This window comes from Mycteria americana, chromosome 11, assembly GCF_035582795.1.
Source record: "Mycteria americana isolate JAX WOST 10 ecotype Jacksonville Zoo and Gardens chromosome 11, USCA_MyAme_1.0, whole genome shotgun sequence".
NCBI lineage: Eukaryota > Metazoa > Chordata > Aves > Ciconiiformes > Ciconiidae > Mycteria > Mycteria americana.
Window position 1 is genome coordinate 26,209,324 of NC_134375.1, and position 15,374 is coordinate 26,224,697.

The window sequence follows — 15,374 nt, forward strand, 5'->3', positions numbered from 1 at the left end:
GATAGCATTAGATGCAAACTACAGTATTTTAGCTAATTACTGTTGGTGGCATATCATTAATCAGCTTACTGTCTTTAACCAGGGGAGGGGTGGAGGTGTCAAATAACTGGTTCAAGGAAAGCCTAGCTGTCAAATGTGACTGCTAAGAAATTATTTTCTCTTTTTAAGGTAGCTATACCAGGTTGAACCTGCAGAGCAGACAGAAGCTACCATAACAAAATGAAGAGTACTGCCTCTACAAAGTAGTAACCCAGAGAAGGTTTTCTGTTGGATTGTGGGAGGACTCTACCAGGTTTAACAAACTCTATATTCCAGGTATAACAAAATGGAAGTGTTTGATTCATTCATTGGTTGCAGCATGTTAATTTAGGATTAATAATTTGTTAGTGTTTCTACCTATTTATCTATATTGCCCAAACTAATTTCACATAAGAAATTTATAAAATCTATGTACTGATTTGGTTTATTAAATCTCAGGGCTCAAACAACTATTGAAATGAATTAACTAATGTGACGAACAGTGTGTTTATTTTTAAATATTAAAATGCACAGAGTAATAGTATCCACTTTGGTGATCTGTACTAAATACCTTTTTTCTTTTCATATCTGCTATGCCACCTATATATGTACCATACAACACTATATAATAATTGGATGTATTTAACATTTCCCATATGCTGGATACAAAAAAATGCAAGCATAATAGCATGTACTATTTGGATTGATGATGTAAAATTGTTACCTTAGTTTGTGCAGAAACAATGAACAAAACCCCAATACTCAAGGTAGATCTGAATGTACCTACTAAACTGTTATCCTGGGACAGTCTGGGAACTAGATGATTTTAAAAGGATTGTTTACTTCTTGTGGCAAAGTTTTCGGAAGAAACTCTAGCTATTCAACTAGTGGAGTTCTTACCACTACCTAAAGTCTAGCCTACTTCTAATCCAGTTTCTATCCGTTTTATTTAAACTTTCTGGGGAGAAATACTATGTTCTTTTGAGTATTTGCAATGATCTATGACAAGTTCCATGCTTTGACTGCAGTACAGGTCAGCATCAGCTAAGACTAAGATACTAGATATCTTGTCCAAGTAAATCAAATTCAGTTCATGGGAAAGATATTTCCCTGTGAGGTAGTTTAAAATCCTCCTCAGGTGGGTTCTTTGTGTTAAGATGCTAATTTGAAAAAAAAAAATTATTATATGATCACACCTTTCAATGCTAATTCAAACTTTTAATATGTATATTCCTTGGCTTGGTAGCTCTGTTTGCACGTCTGAATTTGATCATTCCTTTTCTCTCCTTCTGATCATTCCTTTTCTCTCCTTCTGAGGTTTCTAAGTTATCGGCAATTTAAGTCTTGTCTCTTTGCAATCTAAAACTGGTTGATTTGGAGCTTTTCATATCTAGAGGATATAAAAAAGTAATTAGTCCAAATCATTACCTAAAAGGTGAGGGGGTTAAGCTAGATTTTAACATGAAATTGGATTCAAGTAATTAACATGCAAATTCAAAAAATCCTGCCTGCAATTCCTGGCTCTTAAGTGTGATTTATGCAGTATATTAATACGGTTATCCAAAATTTCTATCACTCTTTCCCCAGCTGAATATCACGTGTTAAATTTCTGGCTATGTAGTCATCAAAGGCTGGGTGCACTGTGCATCCAGCACATCAATGCCTTTGGGGATGAGCTGCCTTGTTTCACTGAATAGTCTCCCTTAGATGACCTGTGAGTGGTGTTGAGTGATGCTAAGAGAATAGCATTAAGCTATCTTTAGTACGTAACAGACAAAGGCAGAAATAAATATTTTCTAAGATTTTTCTAGCATATTCCCTCACAATTTTTAACATCATTTGCTGAATATTTGCAGCTGATGTACAAAAGGAAAAAAGCTGTCAAGCACCCTTTGACTTCTCTCAGGCTGTAAGCTGAAATTCATTGCTGACAAGTATTGTTTGGATGCAATAACACATGCCTTCCATTTCTGCAGCTGTAATGTGACTAATATGACTTAAATCACCCAAAGTAGTTGTTTCCCATTGGTTTATTAAATCATTCAATTCAAAGTTCTAGAGTATTATTGCTTATTTGACTGTTGGTCACATTTTTTGAAAATTTTTTTTTTTTTTAGAGATTCCTGCTCAGCACTCTGATGACAGTTTTGATAATACTTCAAACATACTTTGCAACTTTTTGTTATGGACTAATAATACATTTTGTGTCTGAGCCAATGGGTTTTCTTGTGAGATATATTTGCAAAATATTTGCTTGTGTTTAGGAAAAATCTTTGGCTCCACATCAGCTGGTTTCAAGTACATTATATCCCCTTATAATACTTCTGAGTAGGCTGTCCTTTTAAGATTCTTGAACTAGGAGCATTCTACAAAGTGACATGATTAGAAGATTGTCTGAGTTCCTGATCATCTGACTGACATTCTGAAAAATCAATAGACTGCTTTGTTTTATTATTGTAATTATTGTCTTTTCTACGCATAGGTTTATATGGGAGTTATAATCATTCTTTCAAATTCTCATCCAGTTAGAAAACAAACATATAATGATTTTCTACCTTTTAGTTTATGCACAATAAAAGACAGTCATCTTGTACTACTGGAAAGCTAGTAAGGAAGCCACAGCTCTTGTACTTGGTTATGGAAACACATTCAAAGAAATATTGATGCAGCCTTTTCTATCTTGATATGTTACTTCCAGTAATATTAATGTAATGGCTGTGTAGACACTTGCATAGTAGACATATGCAAAAGTGCAGTGCAGCCTAAACAGACGGTGTTACAGAAATGACTGGTTTTCTTCAAATGTTCTAAGATGCTTCAAGGAGTATATTGGGGCATATAAAGCTTAATTTCTAAAGCAAGAAACAGATTTCTAGGTGCACACTTCCTTTTGTTATAAAAAGCAGAGGAATTATGAATGACGTATTTCTTTGATGATAACATATGTTACTATCAAACAGTAGTAAAGGACACAGTTTTAAGAAGTTGACATATTAGTAAAGGGTACATTAAAAAAACCTGACACCCCTTTCCTTAAACCTTATGCAAGTTTTAGATATATTTTAAATTGCTTAGACATTTCAGGTAATGAATTGTGTATTTTAAACATTAATCCTTGAAAGAATACTTGTTAACATATCAGTAGGTGTATTAATAGGCAAAACCATATAAGACATCAATGTACCATTATTCAGAAATTTCAGCTTCAATCTCAAAAATCTCCAAGATAAAATATGAATAGTGCTAGCTAGGTGTCAGAGAACTGAGGAGCTGTTAATATTTGAGCTAGTAATGCAATGTCTGTCCATAAAATTGACTTAGTAAAATTCAGTAGCCACTAATACAGTTGCTCCATCATTGAAACAACTGTTCTGGCAACCCATCACACAGTACTTTGTTTCACAGAGGCCCTGCCTATCTCTCATTCAAGTTACAGTAGTGCCAGTATAGATTATTCAAGTGTAGTAACTCAGGGTAACTTCACTATGGTGAAAACAAGAAGAATTAAATGTGATAATTTTGGTACTCATGGGAAAATTGGGGGTTTTACTGGCAAGTACCACTGCTCATTATGTGTGTTCCTACGTATCAAGTGAAACAGCTAAAAATAAAAAGCAATTTATAAAATACGTGTTTGCCATTAATAGACTATAAATCTAGATGTTTGAAAGACATGGGGAAAAAAAATCTAGAGCCAGATATGCAAATGCAGGCTCAAATTTTGTAATTCTTGAATGCTTGCTAGCATAAACCAAAAATGAGGCAAAGGATACTATGCTCTCAGCCTTAGAATGTGAGACAGAGCATTAAAAACTGGGGCACACAGAGGCTGCCACTTTGCCAATAACAAGGACTGCACTGGGATCCAAAACTAATAGCATAAGCCTTCAGCTAGGACTAGAGAGCAAACAGAAAGGACTGTGACTGGGAATAAACACAGTCCTGATATAAATGGAGAAGACATACAGATGTGCAGCCACAAACCTATTTTACAATCTGGGAACACATATGCTGCACTGGCTGGTAAAAACAAGGATGCTACCCCTTAACCTCTATAGTGAAGTCTAGCATTTGGCACTAAGGAGTCACATTTTTTGTGGATAAAACATGTAATACATGCTATCCAGTGAGTTACACATAAGTTACAGAGAGAAAAGTAGCCAGATGAAGACACTCTAAAAAATATTAGGACATATGGGATTCAGATGCAAACTGGTGAGCAGCAGGATGTCCATGTGAGTCACCAGGATCTGAAGGGTGCCTAACAGTAGCAGGATCAAGCCCTCAATCTATAATAGAAATGCATAAGAGAAAAATCATTATTGATGCTTGGAAAATTTTTAAGCCGAGTTTACTGTTGTTGGCCAGGTGATAACAAGCTGTGCTAGTGAGCATTATTGGAAGCTGTCATTTTCAGCTGTCATTCTTGCTAACAGAATGCCACATAGCATGATCCAAAATATTGCACGTATTTCACCCACTCCGATTACACCTGTTAGTGAGATAAGCCTACATAGTTAATTTTACTGTTCACACCGTGACCAAATGGAAATCAGAATTTTGTGCAGTTTCTAATATTTGTGGTTTTGGTTGCATTTGAATGAGTTTTATACAAAACATAAACAGTCTGTGTATCATCAACAGATTTTTAAGTAAAAACCAACCCACAAAACCCATGCACCTCTAGCTAAAATGGTTTCCTTGGATTCCTTGGACATTTTTATTACAATCTGGTATACCCCTAATGTTTTAACAATTTGCAATTAAAACAAAATCCTTTCCAATTTTTTAGCTAGCAATAGCTAAATCTACCTCAGCTTAATCCAGGGGTAAAATTAAAACATACTATTTGTCATTTCTCTTGTCCTCAGCAAGTAATTTCAGCTTGACAATGGGAAATCTGTTGGTCTACAGATAGAAATAATCCAGGTCTATAATTTAATTATATAAACATCAGTTAAGACAGATTCCAAAGCCACTTGAATGTCTGACTTTGATTGTATTTCACTAGGTCAATAAATATTTGCTTCTCTGTCTAATAATCCCAGTATCATTTGTAATAAAATGAAAACTGACATCTGTGTACCTGTAAATATCTTCTACAACAGGAACTCATTATAGAGAAATAAATCACTCATGTGCAGTTTTGATTTTTTTTTAATTTTTAATTTTTTCATGCCTTGCATTTGTCTGATCATGACACTATTCAGCATCCTATTTTAATGGTTTTCTTTTTTGTACTGTCAATGGAGACTCTACAATGATTTCTTAAAAAGCATCAGGTCAATTAGCTCATTAATTCTTAGGGGAAAAATGTTTAATACTGAGCCACTCAGCTTAAATTGTTTCTATATCTTTTGTAACAATCCTATTCTAAATACAGTAACTCCCCAAAGTTTTTACATTCATTTTTCTTGAAAAAAATGGTGACAGTTGGAAGAATTATCAGGTACTGAAATGTGGGCATATTTTTGCCTTGAAAGATGTTAAATGTGTGGCTTTTTTTCTAGAGAATCATGGCACACCTTCCCTTTTCTTTCAGGAGGGATAAAAATAACTGTCATCATCATGAACACAAATCATATAAAGCACATACTAATTCTACATTCACACAGTCTCTTTGAGAAAATTAGGAAGAGTTGGAGAGCAAAACCCAAAGAGTTGATAAACCTACACTATGAGAAACAATACATTGGCCTATATGTAGCTATGCATTATTTTTAGACTCTTTAGTATTGAAGGTTTGCATGTTTATAGCCAATTTTGTATCCCTGATAACAGACAATGGAAGCAGAGATTCATGTTTTGCCAAATTCTTTTGTCTTTCAATCCTAAAAGAATGCCAGTTTACCATCTTTAACAGTGACATTATCTTAAAAACATCTCCATATTCTAGTACCACAGATTTTATCTGAGACTACACTCTGGTATTATATTTTTTAGCAACAGCATATTTCACCTTGATTTGCAACAAATCACCACATGAAATTAAGTGTTCATTCACTGGGTAACACTACATCCTTATTTGTATCCAATACTCCACAACAGATGTGCTATTAGTAAATAGTCCCACTTGGCCAAACTTAAAGAAATTCAAAATGTGAGCTGCTGTGAGCAACGTGACCTAGAGTATAGTTCCAGTAAGATATATCTTGAGATAGCTCATCCATTTTTAACAGCTTGCTAATAGTGATCCTTACTAGTAATCATTTTCTTCTTTCATAAATATTTTCCAATATTTGAACTGTTAAAATTATATGTGTTATAAGGTCCTAATTGCTGCAAAGACTTACTGCCGAGTAGCAAGTAGTACAGAATATTCTCATTGTTTTTCAGCACCTACGGTAGGTAGGTTCTGTCACAGACTTCTTGAATGACCTTGGACAAATTACTCACATCAGATAACTAGGTGCTTAAAGATTCACAAAAGAATGTAATGTCCTTAGACTGGAATGAGGTTAGGCAGAGAAATGTCTACCTGTATATTTAGGTGACCCTAGTCCTTTAAAAATCTGTGTGTTCTTTTTCCTCCGTTCTCATTTGTAAAATCAGGACTAAATATATCTTCAGTTTTCCAGTCCATGTCCAGCTGTCTGTTTCTATTGTAAAGATTGTGGAGGTTCCATACCCGATGCTAGAGTAGCTTTTAAAGGTGGGGACTTACACAGTTAGTTTCCTTAATACCCTTTGCTGCTTCTGTGGAGACAACGTCAGGCTCACAGCTCTTGCGATTTGTTGTTTCTGAACAGTTAACAAACGGTTTGCAGTCCCCACACAAGCAATGACAGTTGAGAGCTTGCTTTGTTCTAATTTATGTTAATATCGTGAAATATTTTGCAGAAATACTGCAAAAAGAGAGCTTTTAAGCTTAATCAGAAAAGACATACTTAAGAACTGTAGGCTTGCACGAAAAAATGCTAGTCCAAAGGACATAAATGTAGCATTACATTCATCCAAATGGAATAGGCAAAAACCCCCTCAAATAAGCAATGAATAAATTTGTTTCTAAAATGTCCTTTTAGCCTGAGGAGTCCAGTACCATGCTGTGACTGGAAAAAGTATGCAGCTGACCTCATCTCCTGCAAAACTCACCAAGATTTCCCACTGACAGTATTGTAAAACACAGCTTATCTCTCACTTGAACATTGAAGCTTGTTTAAAAGTAAACAAAGCTCAGTGACTTATGAACTTACCCAGTATAACACATCAGTCCATCCTTCCATGGTGATACACTGGAACACAGTCAACATTGCAAATGCAAAATTATCGAAGTTGGTTATGCCTCCATTTGGTCCAACCCATCCACCCTTACATTCAGTGCCATTCATGACACACTGACGTCCATTCCCTGAGAATGCACAAGGTGCTGGATCTTCTTCAACTAGTATATCTGAAAATTGACAAAAAGAAAATCAGAACTTTCAGTTCTCAAATTTTTGTGAGTTAACTCTTTGCATAAAGAAATATCAACCCTGTTGGAAGGTAAATCTAGATATCAACCTGAGAAATGCTGAGAAAGGCAACCTGTGGGAGCTTCGGAACTTTTAGTGCCTCTCACATCTAGGCCTTACAGCCTTAAAATAGGCTAATCAAAACTGAACATATAAAAGAGCTTGAGTAATTAAGCAGTGGAAAGAAGCATGTAATAATAGAACACATCTCTTCAGAATCTCCCCATGCTACTTTTTTTTTTTCCTCATCATTGCTGTTTCTTCACTTCATGCCACTTCATACTAACATATGGACCACGAAGGAAACAGGTCTGGACTAATTCCTACATATAGTCTACTTCGTTACTTAGCTGACAGAAATGTACTCTTAGCCATCAGATACTCCATCATGATGTTTCACTCCTTCAAAATTCTCCCATAACAACCACTTTCATTTCATCATTTCCCCTGGACAGAGGATCACTGTTTTCTTTCATTACTCATTTCAAAACTGCACTTCTTACCACACTGCCACAATCTTGAAGGAGAGATACTGCCCGACTGTGAACTCAGGAAAGTATATCTTCCCTAGAATAGGACTAGTTAGCTCTTCAGTAATCAGAGATTAGAAAAAACTATTGAGTTGTTCCTTGTGGACAGTCATCCTTACTATTTTCACTACTGACATTTCAGTTACACATTTCAGAAATGAAAACCTATTCAGAGCATTTTCTAGTCTCTAACTAGTTTGCATTGTTGTTGTTGTTTTTTAAATTTAATGCACTCTTCCTAAAATTATGAACCACAGTGAAAACTGGGGTTACAACAGTTTTAGTGCTCGGGTCCCTGTTCTATCTCAAACTGAAATCCCACAGACTTGAAAGAAAACAGAATTAATCCCTTATTTTAGTCAACAGTTTCATGACTTACCAGTTTCACTACCTTACCTGAATCAATAAGAAAACAAGATTTGTGCATTTTTCCAATAAAAAGTTCCAATCCTATAATAGCATAGATTATGATTACAAACAATACCAAAAGGGCAATATGGAGGAGGGGGACCATGGCTTTTATAATGGAGTTCAGGACAACTTGTAAACCTAAAAGAAAAAAAGAGAATACAAGATATGAACCAGACTTCTATGCCTTGCCTTACCAAATTTTCTACAATTACACATTGTTAGAAATTAACAGGCATGCAGAGTGAATCAGTTTTAAACAAATTTATACTGCCTAGAGCCACAAAATGTTCCTGTAACATAAAATACTTCATAAGAATCTAAACCGTTGTGTCAAAGTCTAATTATTTCCTCTGTTAATAAAGGTTATGCCATAGAAGTCAATGCTTGAAACATGTCACAAGGATTTATGTTTTTTTAGAAAGAAAGGGCATGTAGTCAATGTGTGGCTGTAGGTCATTTTATATGACCTTTAAAAAGTTCTGTGCTACAACCACAACTTTGTGGCAAGTCCTGAGAAAATGTACTCTCGGCCAATTGTGGAACTGTATTTTTGGTCTGGTGAGATAAATATAGTTACCTGGGAAAACACATTTTTACTCTGAACAAGCTTACTTTTTCAGCATTTATCCCTCACACCACTTTCAGAACTACTTCATTTTTCTTTTCTTTACTCCTTAATTAAATATTTAGCCAAATTTTGGTCTTACCAGAAGTAAATCCCAGAGTAATGAAGCTGCCTCAGTACCAATGAGAACAAAATATGGCTCATATTTATTTTAATAGACTTCCTTTCTGACATTTCCTAAGATTGCTTCTTTCTTCACTTAAGTTCTTTTGCTAAATATATACCATCACGATCATTTCCATGTAACAGACTATGATATAATAAACACAGCATTAGGATTCTTCTTTTAAATGTCTTGGAAAGAGCTGAATTGTAAGCCATGAACCTCTTATTCAGCCCAAATAGCTTCAGTAATTAATAATTTATTAAAAGAAAATAGGAAAGATTATCAGAAAATTCAATTGCTTTCTTTAAATAATACCGTTCTACTTTTTAAGTTTCCTAATTTATCTGTTAGCTCTACTGAGATAAACAGAAGGCATTCATGTGCACTGGAGGGGGCAGGAAATATGAAATGTGTAATGTGCTTTGGCATACACTTACCAACATATAAACTATTTTAGGACCACCTACACTTTCAGATCTGCAGGGTCTTGGAATAAAAAAAAAAATCTGAATTTTTTTTTTCTAGTGTATTTATATTTTAACATGTAATTTACTTTTATATAAAGCTTCTAAAAAGGAAGTGTATTCCCCATCTGCTTATTGAACTGTGTAAGAAGATCAGACACTGAATGAATTCACAATCCTTTTTTCAACTTGAAATAGGGTATCATACATCTCAAAACTCACTTTATACACATAACCGGGTAACAAAAAATCAACTTTATATTATCTCATTTCTGTTAGTGTCTGGAACAAGAAAAAGTCAAATAATCGGATCAGTTACAGTATTCATTCCAATGGAATTAAAGAGAAGAGAGCTTACTGGGCACTCCTGATACAAGCCGGAGAGGTCGCAATACACGAAAGGCTCTTAGGGCTTTGACATCAAAGCCACCAGGTTTGCCACCTGAGTGGCTGCCACCTTCTGTTTCTTTGGTTAATTGTTCCAATATTACACTAAATAATCTAGAAAATGAGATAAAGGGTAAGGTCATCACTATCCATTTACCATACAATCAAAGGTATTAGGAAATTACTTGAACTGCAGATAATTCTGAAAAGCTGTTCAGCTGTCAAAATGAGAGGTATATTTACACATTAAATCATGACAGGAAGACTTATTAAGTGCAAGAGTTTCTAATCCCTCCAGAGAGCAATGATCACACAGTATCCAATAAATTAGCATTCTGCTTGTATATACAATCTGCTATTTTTAAATAAATGAAGCTACTTTGCCACTTCTTTGTTCAAATGTTTTAGCTGTAAGGTTTGGAGAATTAGTCTTCTCTTTAGAACATGAAATAGACAATCACAAGAAACCATCTGTTTTAATTTTGATGGAATATATGAACTCCAAGTGACACTGCAGTTCAATATTCTAAATACAGTCAGCAAAAACTGAATATATGAAAAAATAATTAGAGTCCAACATTTAATAACACCAAAAAGATTTATTTCTCACACATAATATCTTTGAGGATAAAAATATTCCCAGATGACTCATTTATTATATTGTATTTCTTCACTGCAGAAACGAGCTAGTCAGTCATTAGAACAGTTTGGAAGACAAGAGTTTTATTTTTCTTTCCTACTTCTAGCAGCAATTCGAAGTGATGGAAGTGGTTGAAGTGCAAAGTAACCTTAGGTTTATTTTAGTTTGGCCCTACATTTCAGATGCATGGTTTTTCTAGACTGTGGCTAGACCATACAAACTATATTTTCCTTTGCACAGAGTCTGTAGTTCAGTAGTTGCAAAACTGAACTTCTCCTGAAAGGATTATCAAGTCAATAGAGTTTTGTAATCCTGAAATGTTTCACACTGGTAAAGGACTCCTGAAATGTGCAGGTTTTTGGTTTTGTCAAGAAAAGTTTTCACAGCTCTGGGTCACAACTCTGTCATGCTGGATAGTTGCTAAAAATCATGTAATATTTAACAGGTTGCCCCAAATAGGATATTGAAGACTTTCTCTTCCCCCAGTAAGCAATTGTATCAGTCAATACCCATCCCTATTCTGCTTCATTCCCCTCCAGAGTGAAACCCAGCCACGAAGACTACAGATCTCAGAATGAACACTAGCAACCTACATACTGCTATAAGCATAGAAACCCAGACATTTAATATTTCAGGTCCTGATTCAGCCCTATAATTTAACAGAAGCATAATTCTAAGAAAATGAGCCATCTCAATGATTTCAGAGTGACTATTCATGCTCTAAAGGCAGACATGATTAAACAGACTTCTGAATCAAGTCCCAAATTAAGAGAAGCTGTTTTCAGCCTGTCAGCCCATACCTCATTCAGAAAATTAAAGGGCTACAGGCATAGGAAGGTGCTATGAAAGCTTTCTCTACCAGGACCTTATTCTTTCATAGAAATCAATGGAAATTATGTGGCATAGCATGCAGGCAAGTAGTAGACCGCTCTGAAAGTAATTCATACTCTGGCTGGTTTCAGAGAGAAGTAAAAAAGACAGGAGAAAACATCACATTCACAGCTATGTCTACAGCTCTGTCATTTTATGCTTATCCTATAAAGCCATTTAGGTATAAAACCATTGATCTCCTTGATTACTTTTACAATTGAAATTTATTTTCCCATACAGTTTACCGAAGTTTAAATGCCAAATTTGATGTTGTGGAAAAAAGTCTCTATACATGCTTCCCTTTTGCTAGTAGAAATTTCTTTTGGTATAATTAAGATTTATGCATTTGAACTGCTACAGTTTCTGCTGAGAAAGCACATGAAGCAAATTTCATCTAATACATTCAATATAGGACATCATGGCAGCTCTGTCAAAGCTATTAAAATACCTAATTAAATTTCACAATGAAACTAGTCAAATAAAATCAGATCCAGAAGTGATTCCATATCCACCTTGGGTTATATATGAAAATCAATTTTTCACTGGGCTTTTAAGTATTAATTAAATAAATGGACTCATGCTTGCTTACTTGCTTATGTGGATTGTATTCTTCTTAAAAGAAGAAACAAAAATATTGTTCACAGAGTGCAAGAACAAAAACATTGCTCACAGTTTTGTCAGTGCCTGACGTTTTATGAAGGGTCCACCTTGTCTTCCAGGTAGACCAATGATAACCTACACAATAGTTCATATTCCAAAACTTTTGGTTTTGAGCTAGGATTTAAATCTTAGTGTGATATTTTAGGTATTTGATAAAACGTAGTCCTTTTTTCTTCGTGTTTTCCTTGGATTCAGTGTGAGCATTTGACCTAACTAGATTTAGCCTCAATAATGAGTGTTTTATGAGTTAATGGAAAATTTTTTAGTTATCATGTATTTAGGACACAGCCAAAGATAGAGGTCATGCTAATTAGACTGCTCCAGGGTTACTGTAACTCCATGGTCACTTGACGAGAGGGAAGAGGTCTATTCAAGTGATGGCTTGGCAAGAGAATAGAGCTCTTATGTGTGATAGTCTCCACACCTGCCCACCAAGCTTCCCCTTCAGGCACAGAGGCCAATCTGTTGAGAATGACCTGACCTGATGAAGGATCTATTTATATACAAATTTTAGTCCTGGACCAAAACTGCCTAAATGCCAAGCAACTGGCCCAAATACAATCTTCTCAGTAACATTTACCATCTCAGAATCAAATAGTTATGAATTGGATATTCATACATTCATAATACTTGCCCAAATTTAATAATGCTTTACTACAAATTCCTTTGCTTTGCGTCTTTTTCTTTTCCCTTAATGTAATGATGTGAGTTAAGAGCAGCACGCACTCTAATTTCTGGGCCTTTTCAATTACAGGCAACCCTTGATACAGTTTGAACTTAAAAATGAAATTAGAATTGCACACTGCATGCCAAGGTCTTCTTTGCAAGCCAGCCACAACATACAAAGTTATATGTGGATAGTGTTCTTCATGTGCTATATCAATAAATGTTTTCAGCAAACAAAATTTACAGTACTGGCAATTCCTTTTCTTCCAATATAATCTCCTCCATATTTAGGGAAGTGAGGAATATATGCCTCAAGATTAATTCCCTAGATACCTGAAGGTAGGATCTTCTAATGAACTAGCACAACCATTGACATGAAGTTGCTGACAAAAAAGCCAGATGTGTTATTTATCATAAGCAGGTGTATAATGTAAGTGTGGGATGTTCCACTCTCCGCTCTTCTGTAACCTGCATAAGGCCCAAGCAGTCCCTCCTCTGAGGAGCAGAACAAACTGTCCAGGGTTTCCTGGTACAGCAAGGTGCACAGGGTTAAAAAAACCCCAAACATTTTTAACATACATTCTCCCCCAGGCAAGCCAAAATTATATATATATGGGGCCTGATGTGCAGCACCCCAAAGGAAAGTACTTAAATGTCCAGTTTTCCTCCGACTTTGGGAAGGTCAAAGAATGACTCAGTTAACTGTCTCCCCTGATCACTCTCCTCCACTTCGAAACATGTGGGTTCTTCCAGAGGTCTTTGTAGAACAGATGAACTCCACATAACCACAGCATAGGGATAAATGAATAAATGACATAACAATGTATGGACCTACACAGATCAACCTTTATCACCTGGAAAGACATCAGGAGTTCACCTTGGAAAAAAATCAGATGGAAAAGATTCTGCAAGACAACAACCAAGGAAAATTTTTGGCAGAACTCAGAATTCCCTGGGAACTTTTACTATAAAGCTGATTACGCAATACAGCCTGCAGCCACAGATAGCGTTGAGAACTTTTAGGACTTTGTTTTGAATTTTTCACTCATATCAGTTCATTCTTTTACTCCAAAGGAATAGAAATCAAGTATAGGCCATTACAGACAAATAGACCTGTACTTACCTCACTGTAAAGAAGATTTAAAATCTTTGTATAATGAAGGATAAGTTACTTACCCTACTACTACTATTACAAAATCCAATAAATTCCATCCATTTCTGACATACGCGTTGGGGTGTAATAATAATCCATAGGCTATAATCTTCAAAAATGTTTCAACTGTAAAAATTATCAGGAAGGCATATTCTACTTTTTCCTGTAAAAGACAAAAAAAGTACAATGAAAGACAATGTGATTTAACAGCTCTTTTACTAGTTAGAATTTGCAGTAAGTGGGTAAGTTCTGTTGATCAGGACTAAGGAGATACAATACTTCATGGCAGTTTATCTTACAGCTATCATTAATTGCATAGCACTTAATGATAGCTGTACTGACAAGGTTATAATTACATAATTGCATGAGATTTTCCTGTTTTCACATTCTATAAGAGAAAAAGGGTCTGTTTCTGCAAACATGGAAGTATACTGTACCTTTGCTTACGCAAATAGTCCCATCCAGGTCAACAGGATTCTTTGCATTCATTAAAACCAGAAAATGCTGTAGAACAGGGCCCTGGTAATATCCTTAAAAGGTATGGAGTGGTATACTTACTTTCACTATTCAGTACATCAGCCTTTATTTAATTAGGACCCACAGAGTTCTACCTAATAAGGGAGTTTGAGACAGTGTTATCCCATACTAAGGAGATTTAAAAAGTTATAAGCTATTTAAGAGGGTCTTAATTTAATTTTATGCTGTCTTGCAACTTTTGCATCTTGACGTGGAAGTTTAAATTGATTTATTCTTCCTTTCACATCACCAGAATTTCTTTAAATCACCCTAATATGCTTGAAGAAATTTTAAATTAATATATCATCACCTTGTATCATTGAAGCTCCACTTTCAGATTTGTTTCAATGCTTTTTTTAAACATTATTAGTTTCTTCATTTTACCAAAATTCTTACTTTAAACAGTTACACATTGAACCTCTTTTCCTAGCTAATTGGATAATATATTTTTTGTGGCTGCTTCTTTCTATAGTAATAGCATATTTGATCTGGATAAATTGTAAAAGTCACTGCTATCAAACCAGATCAGTTAACACATTTGTTCTTTTTACCTTCAGAAATCTTAATTTCATCACTTTGTATAATACTTTGTTTAGTTACCTGTTGCTATGCAAATATTAGAGCCAAGAATAAAAGACACAAAGAGAATGATTCAGTTTTTTAAACTTGTTCAGGAACACATGATGTTGCTCACTTACACACAGTGTTACTTATATGGACTATAACTGCTCAGTAAGGATTACAATCTTTACTATCATATACTCAAATATAGCACAGACATTACATATGAAACTATGTATTTGCTATTTGTTAAACAGCTTGGCACTTTCACATACAACCAAATAAAAAACAAGGCTTGACCGTTTGCAATTTAAAC

The 15,374-nt window shown here is 35.0% G+C and overlaps 1 protein-coding gene across 1 annotated transcript in view; it reads right to left on the reverse strand.

Annotated features, from left to right (window-relative positions):
- Nucleotides 1-15,374, reverse strand: part of CACNA1D (calcium voltage-gated channel subunit alpha1 D) — a 192,742-nt gene that overhangs the window by 111,098 nt on the left and 66,270 nt on the right. The window contains exons 4-7 of the mRNA XM_075514379.1: nt 14,005-14,144; nt 9,964-10,106; nt 8,396-8,548; nt 7,212-7,408 (exon numbers count right to left, since the gene is read on the reverse strand). Of these exons, the coding sequence (XP_075370494.1) occupies nt 7,212-7,408; nt 8,396-8,548; nt 9,964-10,106; nt 14,005-14,144 (633 nt within the window). The remainder of the gene's footprint in view (nt 1-7,211; nt 7,409-8,395; nt 8,549-9,963; nt 10,107-14,004; nt 14,145-15,374) is intronic.